General features: G+C 39.8%; 1 protein-coding gene and 2 long non-coding RNA genes across 3 annotated transcripts; 2 read left to right on the forward strand and 1 right to left on the reverse strand.

Moving 5' to 3' along the window:
- The first annotated feature begins 4 nt into the window (after positions 1-4).
- On the forward strand, positions 5-7502 carry tmx2 (thioredoxin related transmembrane protein 2). The gene is made up of 7 exons (XM_022230179.2): positions 5-249; positions 2856-3030; positions 3228-3304; positions 3804-3910; positions 4657-4722; positions 5262-5391; positions 5978-7502. Exons 1-7 carry the CDS (start codon positions 91-93, stop codon positions 6086-6088), a joined length of 825 nt encoding a protein of 274 aa, XP_022085871.1. The 5' UTR covers positions 5-90; the 3' UTR covers positions 6089-7502.
- Positions 7503-9680: 2178 nt separating this feature from the next.
- On the reverse strand, positions 9681-11001 carry LOC147798248 (uncharacterized). The gene is made up of 2 exons (XR_015426564.1): positions 10679-11001; positions 9681-10074 (listed from the first exon to the last, which is right to left on the reverse strand). It is a non-coding gene; the product is annotated as an uncharacterized LOC147798248 (long non-coding RNA).
- Positions 11002-13515: 2514 nt separating this feature from the next.
- On the forward strand, positions 13516-20433 carry LOC110976628 (uncharacterized). The gene is made up of 5 exons (XR_015426558.1): positions 13516-13649; positions 16571-18069; positions 18752-19447; positions 19938-20009; positions 20258-20433. It is a non-coding gene; the product is annotated as an uncharacterized LOC110976628 (long non-coding RNA).
- Positions 20434-20542: the final 109 nt, after the last annotated feature.

Raw genomic sequence — 20542 nt, forward strand, 5'->3', positions numbered from 1 at the left:
AAGAATGACACGGACGAACCGTACCGGTGATCAGCATTCAATAGCAGACGATACTTTTGTCTGTGTATGTTTTTGTTCAGTTAGAAAATCATGTTCGGAAAGATGTTCGTAGGAGATCTCAGTTATTACTGCAGCGCGTTTCATTTGTTAAATGGGTTGCTGTCAATATCATTTTTGGTTTTGAGGCTGTTTCGACCGTTCTGTAGTACGCTGTTCGCCAATGCAGACACGCCATGCGGACTTGACTGGGTGAGTGTGGTAATTTGTCACATCCGGTTTACTGACCGTCGTGCATTTTCGACACACATTGAAGTCCCAAATTTTTGTGGATGGCGTAGGCTCTAGCTGTCTAAATTCCACCTGAATACGAGTTCTTCCTCATGAGTATAAATTGACAATGATAAATTTATACATGGAAATGCCATGGACAAAAATCAATTCCCCAAAACACTCAATTTGCATAAAGGCCTAATTCTGTAATTTGCGTTTCAGCGAAAAACAAAGAAATAGGCCCCTAGGCCTACTACAAATACTAGCCTATTCTCACGGTTGGGATGACGTCACTGAGTCTTGAGTCTTCTCTCTGGTCAGTCAGTCGATGGCTACTCCACATTTCAAACTCAAAACTCTACGTGGTCTATGGGGAAAATCTGAATGATGGACTGAATTCTTACATGTAACCTTTACATCAAATGTGCCTGAAATTTGCAGTATGAATATATCCCACACTGTACCAAAAAGGTTTCACTTCAGTAATTTTTATAATGCTGCAGCAAAAAAAAGAACATAACCCAAATCTGGTACACTGAGTTCTTTAAATTCACGTGAACATAACTTGAATTCTCCTTACTAAAACCACTGTTGCTATACCTCGTGATTCGGGCAAGCTTTTGCTTAGTTACATGAGAGACGCCTTGCAACAATACACTGTTCTCAATGGATAAGGAGGGTAAAAGCAATCAGTCCATTCCAAAGATGGTGGTCGCTATGCGACGGCTTGCCCCGAATCATGAGGTATAGCAACAGTGTCTTTAGTCTGGGGACTTCAAATTGTTATGTTTATGTGCAGTCAGATAACTCGGTGCACCAGATTTTATTCAATTTAATTCGCAAATGGCTTATTGAGAGTTGCCCTTTGCCCAGACATGTTCTTTTGAGTGCAATAAACATGACAAATGGTGCAACCTCCGACCACGAGAATACAGCAATAGGTATCTAGGGTCAATTCAAAGTCTACTCCCAGAACTGTAAGGCAAACTCTGTGTACCTCACACTTTCAAATTTTCATTGGGTTGAAACGCCATAGGATTTTGAATGTGCCAATTTATTCTGCCTAAAAGCGCACTTTGTCAATCAAATCTTCCTCCCCCCCCAAAAAAAAGCCGCCCACACTAAATGGGTCAGTGTGGACATCCATCCACCCCCGTAGGGCCTAATAATAGGACCCCTTGCATTAACCCTAACCCTCCTGAATCCTTCACCTGTTGGAGGATTGAGGAGGGTTAGGGTTAAGGCAGCATCAGAGGCTATTCTTCATTTAATATCATAACAGTGCATGCACAAAAGGTTTACTTCCGCCTATCCTGGAGGAAGAAAGAATTTCCCTCTAGCGTGAAGTCATACGCAGGGGATATATATCTTATAAACACATGCTTTATGGTTTTTGTAACTGGGTCATGCTATTTAGCATCAACAAGCGTCGATGAGTGTCAACTAGTTATTCAAGCATAATGTGCAAAAACTTTATAGTTACAATATTAATTAGACTCCTACATATCTCATTCAATACATCACAGTTTCATGTAGGGCCTATCTGAAATGATATTTGAGTGTGGAAATTTGAGTGATAAAGTCGGACCTGCTTGTGCAGCCCGACCGGCTGCCATCTTGTTTTTACGTGAACAGCAGAGAAAAAAAGAATGGCGATCCCATACATAGCGAAAAATTTTCATTTTCCTGCCAGAATCTAGAAGCAAATTCACTTTTTCTCTTCCACTGTAGCAGGTGTTAGAGAATGTAAGGTATGGTAAAATCACTTTGAAGTCTTTAGAGAATAGTTGTTGGCATATTGTTGACGCTACTTGTGTGTGTTGACACTTTTTGACGCTAATTAGCATGACCTGTGTAACCAGCTATTTTTGGCAAAATCCAGACGTTTTACTTATGATCCTGCCTCTCTTTGCCAACGATCTGGTTCCCATCCCGTCTAAGCCCTCCAAACGTATATGATAGGGACAGCGACCACTCCAGTGATGAGGGATGTGTCGCATCATTGGCAACCTTAACACGTCTGTGTGCACATTCCTTCACTGGGAACCAACGTAGCGCGGCAAGATCATACTCATGGGAATGAGGTTGCGTTAGGTATGTTTGGAGAATCAGGAAGGGACAGGAACCAGCCTTCTTGTGAACGGACATGCCCCACAGTATGCTGCTCAGATACGGTATATGGATCGTTGGTAAAGAGAGGCAGGATATTAAGTCAAATGTCTGGATTTTGCCAAAAGTAACTGGTTACACGGTCCAAAAACCATCATGCATGTTAACCATCATGTTAAAGAGAGATTATTTAGTTTTGATCCGATTGACAAAATGCAGTTTGGGCAAAATAAATGGCCACATTCAAAATCCCTTACAAACCAATGAAAATTTGGACCTGTGAGTCACACAGAGTGTGGCTTACAGTTCTGGGAGTATTCACAGTCCAGCATGCACCATCTACCTGTAAATTATTATTGAGCTAATCAGATGCGTGCACGATGCTGAGATAATACTATGTATTTTAGCAGTACTTGGTTTTTGTACCCATTTCAGTGATGTTCTATAAATGAAGGGCCTACATCTTTTCTCTTTAGAATGAAACCAACGTCTTGTTTTTCCTTGGATGTATCCTGGTGGTCAAGAACCGGAAGCTGCCATCGTTTCGAGAGTACCTTGCGAAGATGTTCATGTTTGGAAAAGTGGCCAATGCTGTGCTCTTTTTCTATGCAGACTTCAGATATGCAATTCTGTATGTCGTTCTGGCACTAGGTGAGCAACAATGATTGTAAGCCTGACGTGTTCAACATATATCCGTCATGTGTGCATTTCTCAATCCTAAGACAACGAAATTCTTTTATTTACAGAAGTTTTATATGGATTGTGTGGTCTTAATTCATACTGTGTCATCTCAGTGAACAGAGGTCAGGAGTGAAATTTCATTGAAGTTCTTCTTTTCTTGTCTACAGTTGTGCTGATTGTCTTTCCAGAACCAATCTACTGTGGCCGTCAAAATGTCACATATTTCAACAGCAGTACATTAGAAGTAAGCTGAAACCAGACCTATTTACCCTAGCCCCTGAAGTCCAGTGCAACACCACGTAAAAGCTTGCCAGATTTGTGGTTGTTAATATTATTTTCAAATATTGAGGGAAATAACCACTTTGAATATTTTTTTAAATAGCAGTCAAATTATCCCTTGGGCAGTCACCAGAATTGTGTAAATTCAGTCTTACTTTTTTGTAGAGGAAGTACGCTCACAGAAGTGGGAGGAACCTTACCTTAACTCCCTCGGAAATTTGAATCTTCCAAAATGCTACATGGCATTCAACCAATGGCACGTTCTATGAACAGACACAAAGCAATAATGGCTGGGCTGAACAAACTCGACAAAACCACTTTCCATTTCTACAAAGTTTCTTATTGTTTAACATTTAGGAGAACATCAGCTTATAAATCAAAGAAGGCTAATCAACTCCATTCAAACCTTTTTTTATGCCAAAGATTGATCACAACTTGCTCTTCCATGTTTGCTTCTATTGTAGGAAGAACTAACTTCATCCCCCAGAGTAACATGGCTCATTGAATTCTACACACCGTGGTCAGGTAGATGTCAGAGATTTGCACCAGTCTTTGCTGACCTGTCACTGAGGTAAAGAACTATTTTTATCTGTGATTGTTGCATCCGTGTCACTCAGATTCTGATGGTGCTACTTGGAAAGGCCTACTCTCAGGGCAAAATATCAGTGATTTATTTTGACGTAGTTTTCTATTGAATTAGTGCTTTCTCTTTCTTAATAGAATCTAGTAATAAAGGTTCTGTGAAAAATCCTTTTGTCTGAGCAAAATATTAATGAATTTGTTGAATGCAATTTTCTTTTGAATTAGTATTTTAAATTTTTAATAAAATCTGGTATAAATGTTCCATGAGAAATCCTTTTGTCTGAACAAATATTGATGAATTTTGTGAATGTAGTTTTCTGTTGAATAGTGCCAACTTTTCTCTCTTTCAAAAGTATCAAATATAAAAAAATCTATGAGAAATCTAATGTTGAAATGCTGTTAATAAGATTGGCACAGTGTCTCACATTTCCCCACAAATCAAGCCACACACACCTGCTAATCTGAAGCATGTGGAGCTTCCTCAAAGAGGCCCATTCTGAGAAAAAAACATGTATGCAAATGGTCAACTATTGGAAAACGACCTGGGAATTTCCATGTAGGGAGGGTAAATGACAGTATCAACATTGCATGATCACATTTTGATACTTTTCTTGGACTCATGGACTAAAAAAATTGCACAAGGCCAATACAATTAATGTCAAGTTGCATCGATGTTCGGTAATGATAGTCACAATTAGTTTATCTACTTAAAGTTGTGTACTTTTTTGTTTCCAGCTACTCTCACAATCACCTGAAGTTTGGTAAAATTGACGTAGGCAGATACACAGATGTAGCCAAAAAGTAAGCCATGAGTTACCCACTCAGAAGCTCAAATTCCTTAGCTAATTTTGTTAGGAATATTGTGAAATCTTCATAAATATCACTGCACGGAACCCCAAGAGCAATGTCCCTTGACTTCTGAGAATCCTCTACAATCTCTTGATGAATTTCAAAAGACCTGACAGAGTTTGGATTAAGCAAGAAATCTGTTTACATGATGCCTTAATCTATTCTCCATAGAGGCTTTGCATGGGAGCCACCTTGTAGGGCAGTCCTTTTCTTCCACAGGGAAACTTCCCTGGTGGATACCCCAGTGGAACAAAAGCACTGGCCGGCAAGATGGCAGCCGTGTAAACCCTCAATTAATTTCTTCTTCTGACTTACATGCTTGGGCAAAATCTTGTTGACAATGTGTATTGGAAGTAATCATAATATACAGTTTAAAGAATCTTGTTAGAGCAATACACATAAACCTGAAGATTTTACATCAGTAACCCAACATCTCGAGCCCCTGTCAGCAGCATCTCTAATTGGATGAATTCCCCAATCTCATCGGACAGGTACAAAGTGGACGTGTCGTCGTTATCACAGCAACTACCCACATTGGTGCTATTTGAGGGAGGGAAGGAGACACTGAGAAAACCGGGCAGAAACAGCAAGGGAGCAACTGTCAAACATCATTTCACGAAGGTGGGTTAGGTGGGAATATCTCTTTAAGGTAATGCACAGCATTTGCTTTAGGTTACATGTGATAAAATGGACAGATTGGAGGATATGACAGTTGTAGCAGCTGTCATTCCGGGGATGAGTTCCCCGTTTTGAGTTTACTACCGGGAGAAAAACCCGAAGAAAAATGGCATCTGCTCTCAAATATCAAAGTACAGCTCTGTTCTACCCTGCGGATAAAACCCATAGACCACAGCTGTTCCTGGGTGCATGAAACACACAACCACTGTGTGGCGTGCGTTCCACTGGAGTAATACAACATTCCTGTTTTCTTGAAAATAGCAGCACCCCAGACACAAATTTACACCACACTTTCTAAATTACTTTCCAATAATCTACTTCATAATTTGGCAATTCCTCTTTTGTTGTTTGTGCAAATGGTGTATTTTACCACTTTTGGTAATGTTTTTGTATTTTTTATTTAAATGTTGTAGCTTTTCTCAGTGTCCATAAAATGGGTGTATTTCCCATTCCAAGCTCAGATACTCTCCAACCTAGAAAGGAACATTATGAAAATGGTCTCACATGTCTTCTTTTTCGCTTGATAAAGGAAAACATCATTAGTGATTACAACTTGGAGACCCTTTATCAAACCACCAAGAGCAAAGCACAGAAAAAGGCTGACAAGGCAGAAATGTCCAGTGATAAAAAGACCAACTGAACTCCCTAGATAACTGCATGCAATAGTAAGTAATTCCATTGTGAAACTTAAAATTTTGTTTCATGGAAAGAGTGAAGTGGGACAGGCGAAAAAAAATTATTGTTACAGGAAAAAAGCTTTTTAAAAAAGGTATTTTTGCCATAGTAGTTCCCTTGTTGATAGTTATGATTAGAGTTTAAAGATTTGTATAAAAAAAAAAAATTGCAGACACTGTCAAACGTAAATTTACATGAAATATAACTTTGTGGCAGTTGAGAACTCTTTATTAGGATCTATGCTCTGCAGTCATCTCAGTTCAGTCACCCCTTTTTAGTGATTGGTCCCATGTTTGTGTAAAGTTGTAATTGGTGCTTGTTTACAAAGGTGTTCACACAACAAGTGGTAGAATGCCCATTGCTCATCGTTATTAAAATGCAAGGTACTTAAAGAGCCTTTCTCAGGGCAAGGTTTTGATCCTGGCTTTGTATAGAGTTTCATCATTGCCCGTAGCTCAACTGCTAAGCATGATGTGATTGTACCGTTTGGATGACAGTACATCTGGAGTGTGCATTCCGACTGCAGACAAAAGTTTGAGATTTTGAAATCTGTTTTAGTACATGTCTTGGTATAGAGCATTCAAATCTATCGTGATTTATCACCATTTACAACATTGTTCTATATGAACACTGAGAAAAGTGTTGTCTGTTCTGGGGCCAGCCATTCTGCCGAGGCCAGGGGTACGGAGGAGTGTACAGAGCTGCATTGCCAAATTTTATTTGCTAAGCAAAAAAACCCCGCTTGTATTCTTGTGCTGAGCACATTTTTGTACTCGGCTGTTTCAAGAAGTTTGGTTGTTTGGGCAACAGAAGCCATGGCTTGGCCCATGCACCCTCTAGTGTTGCCGTTACCTCTACACTGTTAATTTGTTGTTACTGTAGTCACCTGAACTCCATGCCACTATGGGCAAGTCGGTACATGCACATGCTTGTCTTTTGTATTTCTAATACAATCAAATGTTCTGTGACTGACTGGTCAGTTATCTTTATCGGTTGTCAACTGGGTTTAAACTTTTGTTGTTTGCATAATCGTTTTTGCAGTCAGTTCAATTCTGAAATGTGCCCATTTCAAATCCCACTTTTTGTAAAATTAAAATTCAATAATAGAGAGGTTAATGGATTTTTTTAAAGATTTTGTCAGCTTGCTGTAGAATCTGATTTGCCCACGGCATGTGTCAGCTGGTAAATTGCTAGTCAAAATGCTTAAAAACAGCAGTTACAGAATGCAGAAAATCCAGACTGCTGGCAAGATAACCTAACCCACGATTATACTGTATGATACATTCTCCGTTCTAAATTATTTCAGTTGTTATATATGTAGCTTTTACAAACTAAAATGAAGTAATGTAAAATAAATTTGATTACAAATGAAACATTGAGAGTACTTTTGTCAGTGAGTGAGGGAATTCATTTTCATATTTGAACTGTAACTCATTGAAATGGGATTTCTTCACTAGGATTTTCCTGATTACAGGGATTTCTTCACTAGGAGTTTCCTGATCACAAGGGTTTCTTAACTAGGATTTTCCTGATTACAGGGATTTCTTCACTAGGATTTTCCTGATTACTGGGATTTCTTCACTGGATTTTCCTGATTACAGGGATTTCTTCACTAGGATTTTCCTGATTACAGGGATTTCTTCGCTAGCATTTTCCTGATCACAAGGGTTTCTTCACTAGGATTTTCCTGATTACAGGGGTTTCTTCACTAGGTTTTTCCTGATCACAAGGGTTTCTTCACTAGGATTTTCCTGAATTCAGGATTTTTTAAATAGTCTTTCTCAAATTTTGGAAAATCCTTACCTTTGATATAAACCGTGAGAAATGGGTATTTGAACTATTTCCTGCTGGGTGCTTTTAAAAATGCAGTGCCTACATTTACATACGGGTGATTTTCAAGATTTTCCATTTTCAAAATTCTTCAAAAATTCACAATTTCATTTAATGGATGTTTACACCACATTGACTGTCTGGTGCTACTTTAATCTGACAGACAACCCCCATTGACGCTTGAGTATTTCAGCCAGGCCTGCTGCTCAGTAAAGAGAGCCCAAAATTGTGAGGTGTTGCATAATTTCCTTTGTTCCCAGTGAATGCCAGTAGCGTCTTTTCAAATACGGCTGGATTAGCGTGCAGTGGTACTGTATCACTCATCGCTGGAGTGCTTCTGTCCACGGTGCTAATCCACGGGTGCTATGCTGAAAATTGTGGTATACTGTTTCAAAACAATGACGGATTACCTCCGATAAATGCAAGCAGAAAAATAATGGCAGTTCCCAGCAGCTCGGTCTTTTGTTCCGAGTACGGTCTTTTGTTACAAGGCCCAGCTCTTTTGTCCAATTTTGGGCTCCCAGTTTCGTGTATAAAGCCTATGTGCCGTAACCGGGTTCACCGGCAGCATATGGTTAAGGGGTGCCTTCAGGCAAATAGATCCTGTGCTGCCAGCGGGCCTTAAAACCTCTGGAGATTATTTCATAGATATTTCATTTTCTCCACACTGACCACGAATTAAATGAAAGAAAGCTACTGACCATCCCAACGAGTGAACTCATTGTCAAAGAGCTTGTTTCTATGTCGAAATCTGTATCTTACAGAGACAACAATAAGTACACGTAGTAACAAATTTTCCATCAAGTCATTGTTTTCCTTTTTAGGGAGGTGCAAAAACATTGCCCACATCGTCGACATTAAACAAAGAAATACACCTTGAAACCATAAAGATGTGAAAAAAATCATTGTCAAATTATTTGTCACCTTGAACTCCCCATGTTGGGGAAAAAAAAAATTACGACTTGGTGATGTGATAGAGTTCGCCGAGCTGGAATTTCAAATAATCCAAAGCAGAGATGGGTGGGTACTTGTTGCTCTTGTCCACACACTCGATGATGGCATCGTTGTCAGGGCAACCAAAGAAAGCGATGGACTGACGAGATTTCTCTTTTTCTTCTGGTGTGTTGTCCATGAAATATGGAGGCATGTGAAAACAAAACAGAGGGGGGAAAAAGTTAATTGGTTTTTGTGTACATCAGCCTGTGAGCTGAAGAGATGATGTACTCTGAGCATGAATTAAAGTGTCGTGCAGCAAGCATTGAGTGAAAGTGAATGGCAAAAGCCGACAATCCGTCTGTCCTCATTTGCTGATAGCTGTTTACATTTTGGAATCATTGTAAAAATAATGGGAGGTTACGGGCTGTCCGTTAATTATTAATTCATAAACACCTCAGACAGTCTCCTTATTCAACAATGTGCAACTTGACCATGTATTAACATATGATAATGCCCGCAGCATAAACCACTCTCTGGTACCTGGATACAAGACAGTACTCCATCCCTATTGGTTATGAGTCTGTGTGCAATGCAGCATGCATATACAAGGAGATTCTTTTGGACAACTTGCAAAAGGAATATACCATACAAAGAAGGGGGGAGTTCGAGAAAATGAAAATAAAAGTCTAAAACAAAATCGAAATCCATCATATAATGACTTCTTTTGACTCGCCGATTAAACGGTATTTATGAATGGCAATAAATATGTGGTTGGCCGGTCTCAAACTAACGTCAATGACTGGAATCTCGGAGGATGAGTCACCCATGATAACTGACTGGGGTCAGGTTTGTCCAGAGACAGACGGTAGGCACTGAAGTCAATGACTGGAATCTCAGAGGATGAGTCACCCATGATAACTGACTGGGGTCAGGTTTGTCCAGAGACAGACTGCTCTGAAGTCAATGACAAGGAATCTCAGAGGATGAGTCACCCATGATAACTGACTTGGGTCAGGTTTGTGCAGAGACAGACGGTAGGCACTGAAGTCAGTGGCTGGAATCTCAGAGGATGAGTCACCCATGATAACCGACTGGGGTCAGGTTTGTGCAGAGACAGACGGTAGGCACTGAGGTCAATGACTGGAATCTCAGAGGATGAGTCACCCATGATCAGCTAAAAGGTGTCTGGTGAATAAAGAAAATTTCAGAATAAATTTGTGACAATTTTCAAAACTACAGTATATATATATATTCACTGAGTGGTTACCGGCCCCCCGATTTTTGGAGGGGTGGAGACAATCCTAGGTGTGTGTAATTTGCATATTCCCTGCCCACCCTGCAGTACCTGACTGATTAAATAGGGTTTATATATGCAGAGTGTATCAAAAAAAGTATACAGTCAGAAAATTAACTGCAAAATAAACGTGAACATTTTTCGAAAATCTCTTCTCCTACATGGGTTGATTAGAGTATCATGCTGTTCTTAAACTTGTGATCATGAACAGATTTTCATGCCTGACTGACCTGGAGCTATTTTCCTAAATCGCTAAAAAATTGGCTCACGCAAACACTTGCTTTGCTCAGAATTGGATCAAAAGAAAACAAACTACAGTTTGCACAATATAGGCCTGTCACCAAATTCTGTATTAAGGGTTTGGTTCGTGTGCAGGTAACAGGCTGCACACTGCACGGTATGTAGCCTTGATCATGGAGAAAGGAGCGCCTTGGTCAAGGTTGCCTGGCAGAAAGTATACCTGTACATCGTACAAGTACTGATGCATGAGTGTACCTTGACCAATATTTAACATTAGACTAGCTCCACATTCTATGATGCTCAGTGGACCATGGGCCACACTCCAGTACTCCCAGTCAGCTTATAAGCCCCACTCTATGTCGGCATCTCTTAAGTCTCCTGACGACGGACAGAGCATACTGTCCGAAACATTGAGTTCCTCACGGTTCTTTTCAGAACCATACAGACTCACAAAAGAGATCGTATCCTTGCATGGTGCTACCGCAAGCTTTCCACCTTAGTTGTCTGTCACCATGAATAGCTTGAAATCCCCTCTACATAGTTCAAGTTGAAGGCCAGTATTCAGCAAATGCCGGTGGCCTGACGCTAGGCCTCAATCAAATTGCCTGCAGGGACTAGATCACAATATGCGTGACTTAATTCTCCCAATAGAGGGTTTGCTACCATCTTGCAGGCCACTGCTTTTGTTCCTCAGGGAATGCACCAATGGTACGCAAGAAGGTGGTTTCCCTGTGGAACAGGACAACTACCCTTCAAGATGGTTGCCACGCAAAGCATCAGTTTATGGCACTTGGACTAGATGGTTGGTAAATAAGCTACATGTAGGACCGCCAAATTACTTTTCGGGAAATTGTTTCAATCAATATGGCCATGGAAGAATCAGCACTTTCCGAAGTACAGGCAGAGATCGATGGGCTGCACTGGCCGGGCGGGACAACTGTGATTCTGGTCTTGGATGGCACCCAAGCTTCCTAACATTACGTTTCCAGGACGAAGTGTAGGCTTTGGTATTGGATGGGAGATTTGGCAAGATAAGAAGTGAATTTCAATTGACATCTGGCAAGGAAATGGAGATCTGGGCCAGCAACGCTTTGGGTGATTCTATTCCAGCTTTCTGAAGAAAAAAAAACCAGACAACCGGTAATAACCAAACAGCTGCAGCTGAAAAACTTGCCAGGGTTAAATGTTGAACTAAGGGAGGGTGAAAACTGCAACCAGCCAATAGTTTAGGTTGTTTCAACCCAATTTGGGAGATTGAAATTAATTTCTGGTTTGTTTTAACCAACAGTGGTTAATATCGACACATTTTGTGGGTGAAAATGGAACAAAAGTAATTCTCTTCCCAAAATTGGGTTAACGCTGCCCATATTTGGGTAGTTGCAGTTTTCACCCTTCCTTGGATTAAAATTTAACCCAGGCAATTTTTCAGTGTGGAAAACCTGGGAACTTCGCAAGGGTAGGCGAAATATTGCATATAAGTCGGTAAATAAATATTGTATCAGTAGGCATTAATATTAAAAGCTTCATACTGGCGTTGCACAAAGTCAAGCAAGCGTAGTGCGGCGTCGGCTTGGCGCCCGACACCAACAATTGCCAAAACCCCCAAACGTGGTCCGGGAAGAATTAAAGGCTGCGTCGGAATCTCTTGTCTAGAGCTAGGTCTTCACTCCATTAGAAATGCGTGGAGACGTGTAGACAGTAGACCTAGCCGTAGCTCTGGAAGCCCGTTTCGGACACGGCCTAACTGTGGGCGCAACGCGGGTGTTGGACGAAGGTCTCCTCCTTCTGATCTAAATGACGATGCGAATTATTCCGGGCTGGGAGGGTTGCAAGAGCGGGGTGAGGTTGCTCGACTGAGAATGCGAGCTTGGCGTTTATTCTTGAATGATTTATACTTCCAAGCGTGCAAAGAATTAGCGTGCTACAAAAGAAAAGTCGGTAAACGCCGGGCCCGGAGATGAAGACATGATAACGTGGACTACCTAAACGGAGAAAATAAAAGTTGTAGGATAGTCATAATCTTTGTTTTGAGTGTTTGCTAAAAGTTCATGCGTAACCAGAGTTTTTGAGAAGAGAAGGGTGTTTCGATTAGTTGCATTGAAATATGATATGGCCTATGCACTTATCGTCAACAGAATTGGACAGGTGTTTTGAGTCAAGACTTTCCCATTGGAGGGGGCGGGACAGGGGAGGATTGAAAGAGATCGCAAAAAAATGGAGTACATCGCTCAAAAATAACCTGAGAAAAAGGACTTCAGCGTTAGTCATATTCCCAATAATTAATATGTGAAGAGACCGTTAAGATGCACCAGACCTTAATTCAAGGTAAATCCTAATAAGTGGGGACAAGCGAGTAAACCTCGGCTTCAAACATTTGCACCCTATTTTTTAAAAAGTAGTTTTACATCGCTATGATGCAATGCACAGCTTCATCCAAACGTTCAGGCTGTTAAAAAGGTGAACTTAAAAAGTCTATCCCTGTCCTTCTTTGCACACGCGGGTGGGTTAATAATAACAATACATCAGGGGGGGGGTTGAATGAGCTTGAGAAAAGGTCTCTTTTAAAAGTAAAAAAAATAATAAAATGCAATGAGAAAAAATACACTAGTTTAGAAAAAACGTATCTACAAAGGTTTACCTACATTCTAAAAAGTCATAACCCAAAATGAGATTTAAACTCACAATCCAAAGTTTTTATGGTACCCCTGTGTCCTTGTTTCCGTTGATTTTAGTACCGTGTCACCCCCATTTTCTCCTAACCGAATTTTTTAAGGCCCTTTTCCAATACTCGACTCGGGCTCCGTCACAGGCTTCGTTCCGAAAATCAATCCCCGATTGTGGGCCTGAAGCGTTTAAATTAAATTGGATTACTGTAATTTCTGGCTTTTTTGCATCTTATTTGATGTTTTGTGGCACTATTAGACTAATTACTGCGCTTACAGCTTCAAAGTCAGCTAGTTAAAACAGGTGAAGCCTGAGACGGAGCCGAAGTTGAGTATTGGAAAACGGCCCCAGTGTTTTGCGCAGATTTGAATAAGGGCGCCAAGCCGAACAGCACGTGACAACTGCGCGCCATTTTATAAAAATACGCCACAACGTCGTGATCACCCTTGAAGTGCGGGATCGGCTTCAGTTTGGATGCAAGGATTCAGAGTTTAACTGCTTCAAACTTGATGTTTTATGTCCTGTTGTCTACCAACTTGCGTTTAAGAATTGCCCACTAGAGGTAGGTACACGGACACTGATAAAAAGGATGAGATTTTCGACCAAAGGCAAAGAATGGTGCATCCTGACTCCACTTCAGCGGTTTTGTAGTCTGGTACAAGCAAGAAAATTTTCAAAGTAGGGCCTAGGCCTATTTCCATACAAAATTGTTAATTTTTCTCAATCAAAATTCATGTCCTTTTCAGCATTTCTGCAATAACCAACCTTTATTGAGTTGATGTGTGATGAAACCAGTAGAGGCAGGATGCCACATTCTTTCCACACAGTTTAAAATTGGTGCTTTCAGGCAAATTCTCTAAAGACTAAAACTATTTTTCTGCCCAAACCTGAAAGTAGGTTCCAATGCCCCAGCTAAAATTCTAAAGCTCTGTATATGTTCAGTAGCCAGATTGGGAGGGGGCGTAATAGTAATAGAACTGTACAAGGAAGTTGTGTTTCGAAAAGGTTTTTGAATTCCCATTCTGCAGTCATGTTGAAAATAGCACCAACATGTGACTGACCAAAGCCAGTCGAGGGGAACAAATATTTGCAAATTCTACTCGTATATATGACTGACTTATTATGTCAGTTTGCAAGTGGGCACTAAACTTTAATAAGAGGATTTTGCAGCAATTTCTCTATGGTCTAGTACTAGTAGCAGAGGCATGAAATATCAGATTTCTCTCTTGTTTTTGTTGTGCCAAACAGGCCAAACACTTTTAGTTTTCTCACTTAAAATTAAATCTTAAGTATAAATAGGGCAGACTTATACAAGAAAGAGGAAAGACTACATCAAAACAAAAACTCAGCAAAGCAAAAAACAGAACAGAAATTACTCAAAAAAATCGAATTGAAACCAAATCAACACGTAACCTGAAAAATCTCACAGTCTTCTTCCAACACATCTGGTATCCCCTGAACTCCATTCCAGCAGTGGCAGTGAAGTAAGGTAAATAAAATAACTAAAATAATAACAAAGTAATTAATGGGAGGGGGAATGAGAGTAATCCATAATGGGGGGGGGAGTTAATAAGCATGAGCGATTGGATCTTGAGGGAACATTAAATCACACCAGGCATTATAGAGGAAGAGTATGTGAAATTGTCCCAAAATCTAGGAAAAACTATCGGGAAAATTTCAGGGAGTTAGCCCTGCTATATTGTTACCTAAACATAGCACCCTCTGGGTTTAAAAGGAACCTCAGGCCTATCTGCAAAACATACACAGGGACCACCTGTAAGTGGCACAAGGAAAGAGTTGATTGCATTGGCATTTTGTAGCTTTCACCACGAAATCGCCAGTTGTCTCCTCAAATGATTTACAACTGAATATCTGGGCTGAAGGATAAAGACAGTTGTTTATCAATTTATATTTGAACTTTATACACAGTAATACATTTATACCAAGGTTGTTTCTCAAGGGGTCGTATAGCATAACATCTTTAAAAATGAAGAATCACAAATTTAAATTCTATAAAAAAAAAATATTCAATGTGCATGCCAAAGTATAAGCAAAACTTAAAGGAATAAAACAGTATAACGTGTAATTGGTAACAACAGCAAAATAAGATAATCAACAGAGCTGTGTAAATCAAACTCACTTCACAAACAAGATCAGTAAAATGCATTTAAAGAATTAATGTCACTTGAGTAAAATATTAAATTCTACCGAATACAGTATTCATTTAAAGTATAAGCAAACGATATAGAATGAAGAAAAACAAGAAGTATATGTTTAAATTCATTTAAAACAACAGTTACTTATCAATGGAGTTCAGTTACTGATCCACTTTGAGATCTAAATTCCGGCGAGGAGGACGAGGACGATCATGTACCTTGATGTTGGACATAAACCAACTTTTTAAAACATGACACTAAAACATACACAAAACAAACCTTTGTAAATGACTGCCTTAGGATTAGAAAGAGGGTAAGAAAATCTGCTACCTGCAGTCAGCAGGGGAAAAAATTCAGAAAGAGTTCCATATCCGGTCATCATTTACACCCTGTGCATTGACTCTATGAGATTGGTCTGAAAAATTCGAATTAATTTCTAAGTAAATGCTTCAATGTTTTCACTGCTAAATTTGACTGACTTTTTGGGACATGTTATCACTTTCTGATCGCTAATAAACCACTGCAAGGGAAAACTAGTTATGTCTGTGTGGTTACCAAAAAATTCAATGCATGCATTTTTTTAACTTTGATAATGTATCCTAAATTAATTGTGATGTCAAAAAAGAGGCTGGCACCGGCACGTTAGGGGAAACTTGCAAACGTCCAAAATGGCCATTGAACTGCCAAAATAGGTATGTTACATCATCATAATGATCATGACCTTTTACGGAAAAACGAAATCAATTGTTAACCAATTTTTCCATCTTGATTGTAAAGAAATCAGCCAAAGACCTTTTGTTAAGCTTTTATTGTGCAGGCTTGCAAACTGGCACATTAGTCAGTTTATTGAGAAGAATTTGTATGCTCCTTGAGCACCCCTTCCCCCTTTGTGTGCCACCGATATGCACCTGGACAAAAGTACCTTAAATAACTCCCTCAAAGGTAGGGCACTAGTTGACATTTTGAACACTTGCCTTGGGGGATTTAGCTCTTTACTACATAAATTGATGTCATAAATTTAACCCTAACACTCCTCAGTCCTCCAACAGGTGAAGGATTGAGGAGGGTTAGGGTTAAAGACTTTAAATACCCAGGTTCCTAACCCAAACTCCATACGGTCATGTTAAAATCGGAGGATCGAGGACTTTAGAGTTAGAAGGAACAGAATTTTTGAAAAAGAAATTGAATGTTAGAATTTTCTTGGTTTAAAAGGAGTAGTTCTCAAGTGATAAGCAGCAATATATGAAAGTAAACGAACCTTTATTTCAACTTTATAAGTAAGTTTCAATAAAACTGAATATGTGAATTTTAATTTTCACTTTCACAGAATCAAGGAAGTTATGCCAACCGCTTGATGTGGAATTCATAGGAACAGGATATTTTACAAAAAAAGTTTGCATGTTCACTGAGATATAACCAATAATTGCAGCTGTGAACATGCTCAAGATCATTGACTGTATGATTCTGTGGAATTATAGATCAAGGAGCTGGCGTTCTGTGGAATTATAGTGCAAGGATCTGTGGAGTTCTGTGGATTTATAGGACAAGGATCTGTGGATTTCTGGAATTATAGTGCGAGGATCTGTGGAGTTCTGTGGATTTATAGTGCGAGGATCAGGATGGAGTTTTGTGTAAGCAACATTACTGCATGTTCACTGAGGTAAGGTAACCATTTGTTGCAGGTGTGAACATGCACAAGACCTGTGGATTGCAAGATTCTGTGGAATTGTAGTGCAAGAAGCTGGATTTTTTGGTGAAAGCAACAAGATTTGCATGTTCACTGAGGTAAGGTAACCATTTGTTGCAGGTGTGGACATGCACAAGACCTGTGGATTGCAAGATTCTGTGGATTTATAGTGCTCTGGAGTTCTCAGTGTGCAATTATAGAGCAAGGATCTAGAGTGTTCTGTGGAATAGTGCGAGGATCTGTGGTGTTCTGTGGAATTATAGTGCGAGGATCTGTGGAGTTCTGTGGAATTATAGGACAAGGATCTGTGGAGTTCTGTGGAATTATAGTGCGAGGATCTGTGGAGTTCTGTGGAATTATAGTGCGAGGATCTGTGGAGTTCTGTGGAATTATAGTGCGAGGATCTGTGGTGTTCTGTGGAATTATAGTGCGAGGATCTGTGGAGTTCTGTGGAATTATAGTGCGAGGATCTGTGGTGTTCTGTGGAATTATAGTGCGAGGATCTGTGGAGTTCTGTGGAATTATAGTGCGAGGATCTGTGGTGTTCTGTGGAATTATAGTGCGAGGATCTGTGGTGTTCTGTGGAATTATAGTGCGAGGATCTGTGGTGTTCTGTGGAATTATAGTGCGAGGATCTGTGGAGTTCTGTGGAATTATAGTGCGAGGATCTGTGGTGTTCTGTGGAATTATAGTGCGAGGATCTGTGGTGTTCTGTGGAATTATAGTGCGAGGATCTGTGGAGTTCTGTGGAATTATAGTGCGAGGATCTGTGGAGTTCTGTGGAATTATAGTGCGAGGATCTGTGGAGTTCTGTGGAATTATAGTGCGAGGATCTGTGGAGTTCTCCTACTGCATGTTCACTGAGGTAAGGTAACCATTTGTTGCAGGTGTGAACATGCACAAGACCTGGATTGCAAGATTCCGTGGAATTGTAGTGCACAGAGCTGGATTTTTTTGGGCGAAAGCAACAAGATTTGCATGTTCACTGAGGTAAGGTAACCATTTGTTGCAGGTGTGAACATGCACAAGACCTGTGGATTGCAAGATTCTGTGGATTTATAGTGCAAGTTCCCAGTGTGCAGTTATAGTGCAACGACCTAGAGTTCTGTGAAAGCTACAAGATTTGCATGTTCACAAAGGTAATTAGGTCACCATTTGTTACAGTTCTGAATGTGCACAAGACCTCTGGATTGCAAGATTCTGGCAAAGTAATGCTGCCGAATGAATGTTAATAAAGTTAGTGAACACAAAACTTAGGATATTTTTGTCTATAAACACTATTGGTATTTCTTTACACCGGGATTTTGATTGGAGTGATCAAAGTCCCCAAATCTTTAATTTTAAATGTCTGTTTCTTCAGTTTGACACATCCTGGGAGAACAAAACTCCCAGTTTAAAATGGTCTGTATAAATTTTCAGCTAAGAAGAAAAAGATTCCCTTGGATGTTTTGAAAGAGTTGAAACTGATGTCCTTTATTGTCTGTGCTGCTAGGGGCATTTTGTTTATAAAGGAATTTTTAGTGAGAACTTACGCCCATTTCAGTCAAACTTCATTCACAGAATTTGAAGAAAGTTGATTTAGTAACCCTTGACGGTCCTAACAAAATCTTCCGGTTCCAAAATAACTTTTCAAAACTCTAGGTTGATGGGGGGGGGAGTAGGGTTCAGTAAATATGCTGATAAATGTGTGTTTACCCAAATCCCCAAGTACATGCACACCACATTGCCACAGATAGTTTATATAGGATTTTCTGAAATATGTTCTCTATCTTGATGACACCTTTTGCTTATTTGTAATTGCATGTTTGTGATATCCTGCAGGTTACCAGGCTAAGGAGCATGTGTGAAAGGGATCTTTTTATCCCTACATCCTGATGCAGGCTGGGATACTAGGGCTGATGGGATCTGCTTTATCCCTGTGCCCTTCAGATCAGGATGGACTTTGGAATCAATTACCCCTACACCTGATGCAGGACCACTTTCAGCAGGACTATGGGATCTGCTTTATCCCTGTGTCCTTCAGATCAAGATGGACTTTGGAATCAATTACCCCTACACCCGATGCAGGACCACTTTCAGCAGGACTATGGGATCTGCTTTATCCCTATGTCTATCATTTCTCCATCGATCGTTCAGCTAGTACACCACCTTTAGGGCATAAATGTGATTTCCACAAGGACTTCTATACATAGTTGGCAAGCCACTTGGGGGCTAATATTTCCCTGAGTACGCTCATTACTTGTAGCTCATTAGAGGGATCTGTTATATCCCTCTGAAGACTGTGACTATGGGATCTCCTATATCCCAATGTCATTAGGGCTTAGCTAGGTGCAGGAATATAAAATGGAAGGAAAACTTTGGAGTTTATTCCAGTTTGCAGGATGTGCGGTGATAAACATCCATGACCGAGGCTCCGATGTGAGACGTGGCTGTAAACCCAGAACATGGTGAAAGACAACGGACGCCAAGACGCCCCAGATGGCTTCTCATCAGTTTAATTTTTATAACAGCATACAGGTACTTGCATCTATGCATAGGAATGGGGTATATTGCACCTCTATGAGGTGTCTCTGGCATGTAGGAAGCCCTGTTGGTATGGTTGGCAATGAATCGCTACCTTCCCAAATGTCGCTACATCATCCTGGCATGCAGTGGTGATTCAACTAACTAGGTACCAACTTAAAGCAAACAGTTTACCCTATTCGCAAAATATTTCCGCCGGAATATACCAGATATTTACAGTCAAGTGAAGTGAACAGTTATGATCTGTCCAGAATTAGCCGCTTTCTGAGAAATTTCAGTTACAATTGAAAGAAAGCCTCAGTGCGCAAATAAGATTTGAACCAAATAAGAAATATGAGAAAAAATTTCTTTACAGCGAGGAGAAAAAAAATTGTGACACTAAAGTAGTAGGCAAAGTTTATGGATTCAATTCTGAAATGTTTCCTTTCCAAAGTTGGTTTTTTAAGACATTATTACCTATGTTTGGATCTTTTTCCCTGCACAGCTTTCATTAAGGAACAACCACAAGGCCACAATATATGACAAAGATGAGAGCTTGGTGATGGCAGCAATGCTAGTAAGTACTTTTGTATACTCTTTGTATTCAAAACTACTAAACAGTTTCAATCCAGTATTTTCTACTATGAAGGAAATTTCAAAAGCAATTGGGAGAAATCCAAATGAGATTTGAACTAAACAGGAAATACAGGAAATTTCTTTACAGGGAAGAGAACAATTTGTTTCACTAAAATGGTAGGCACAATATGCATCATATTCCCAACAGTAGTGCTATTAAGACTTAGTATTTCATCATTTATTTCATAGTTTATCCCTACAATTTTCATTGAAGAACAACCACAAGGCTATCTTGATAACATACATGATAGCATTCAGCATGGTGCTGGTAAGTACTTTGTACTCAAATGAAATTTGAGCTCAATAAGAAATATGAATAATTGGTGTTATAATAAAAACTTGTATTGCCAAAATAGTTGAAGTAATTCAGTTCTGGCAAAGGAACATGCATTTCCACTCTTCCAACCCTAATGATTTCAGAATCGTTTTCTTTACGTCATTTTTTTATGCATACAATTTTCACTGATAGACACT

This window comes from Acanthaster planci, linkage group LG09 (assembly GCF_054643075.1).
Source record: "Acanthaster planci isolate LZ-2023a linkage group LG09, COTS_SCS, whole genome shotgun sequence".
Lineage (NCBI taxonomy): Eukaryota > Metazoa > Echinodermata > Asteroidea > Valvatida > Acanthasteridae > Acanthaster > Acanthaster planci.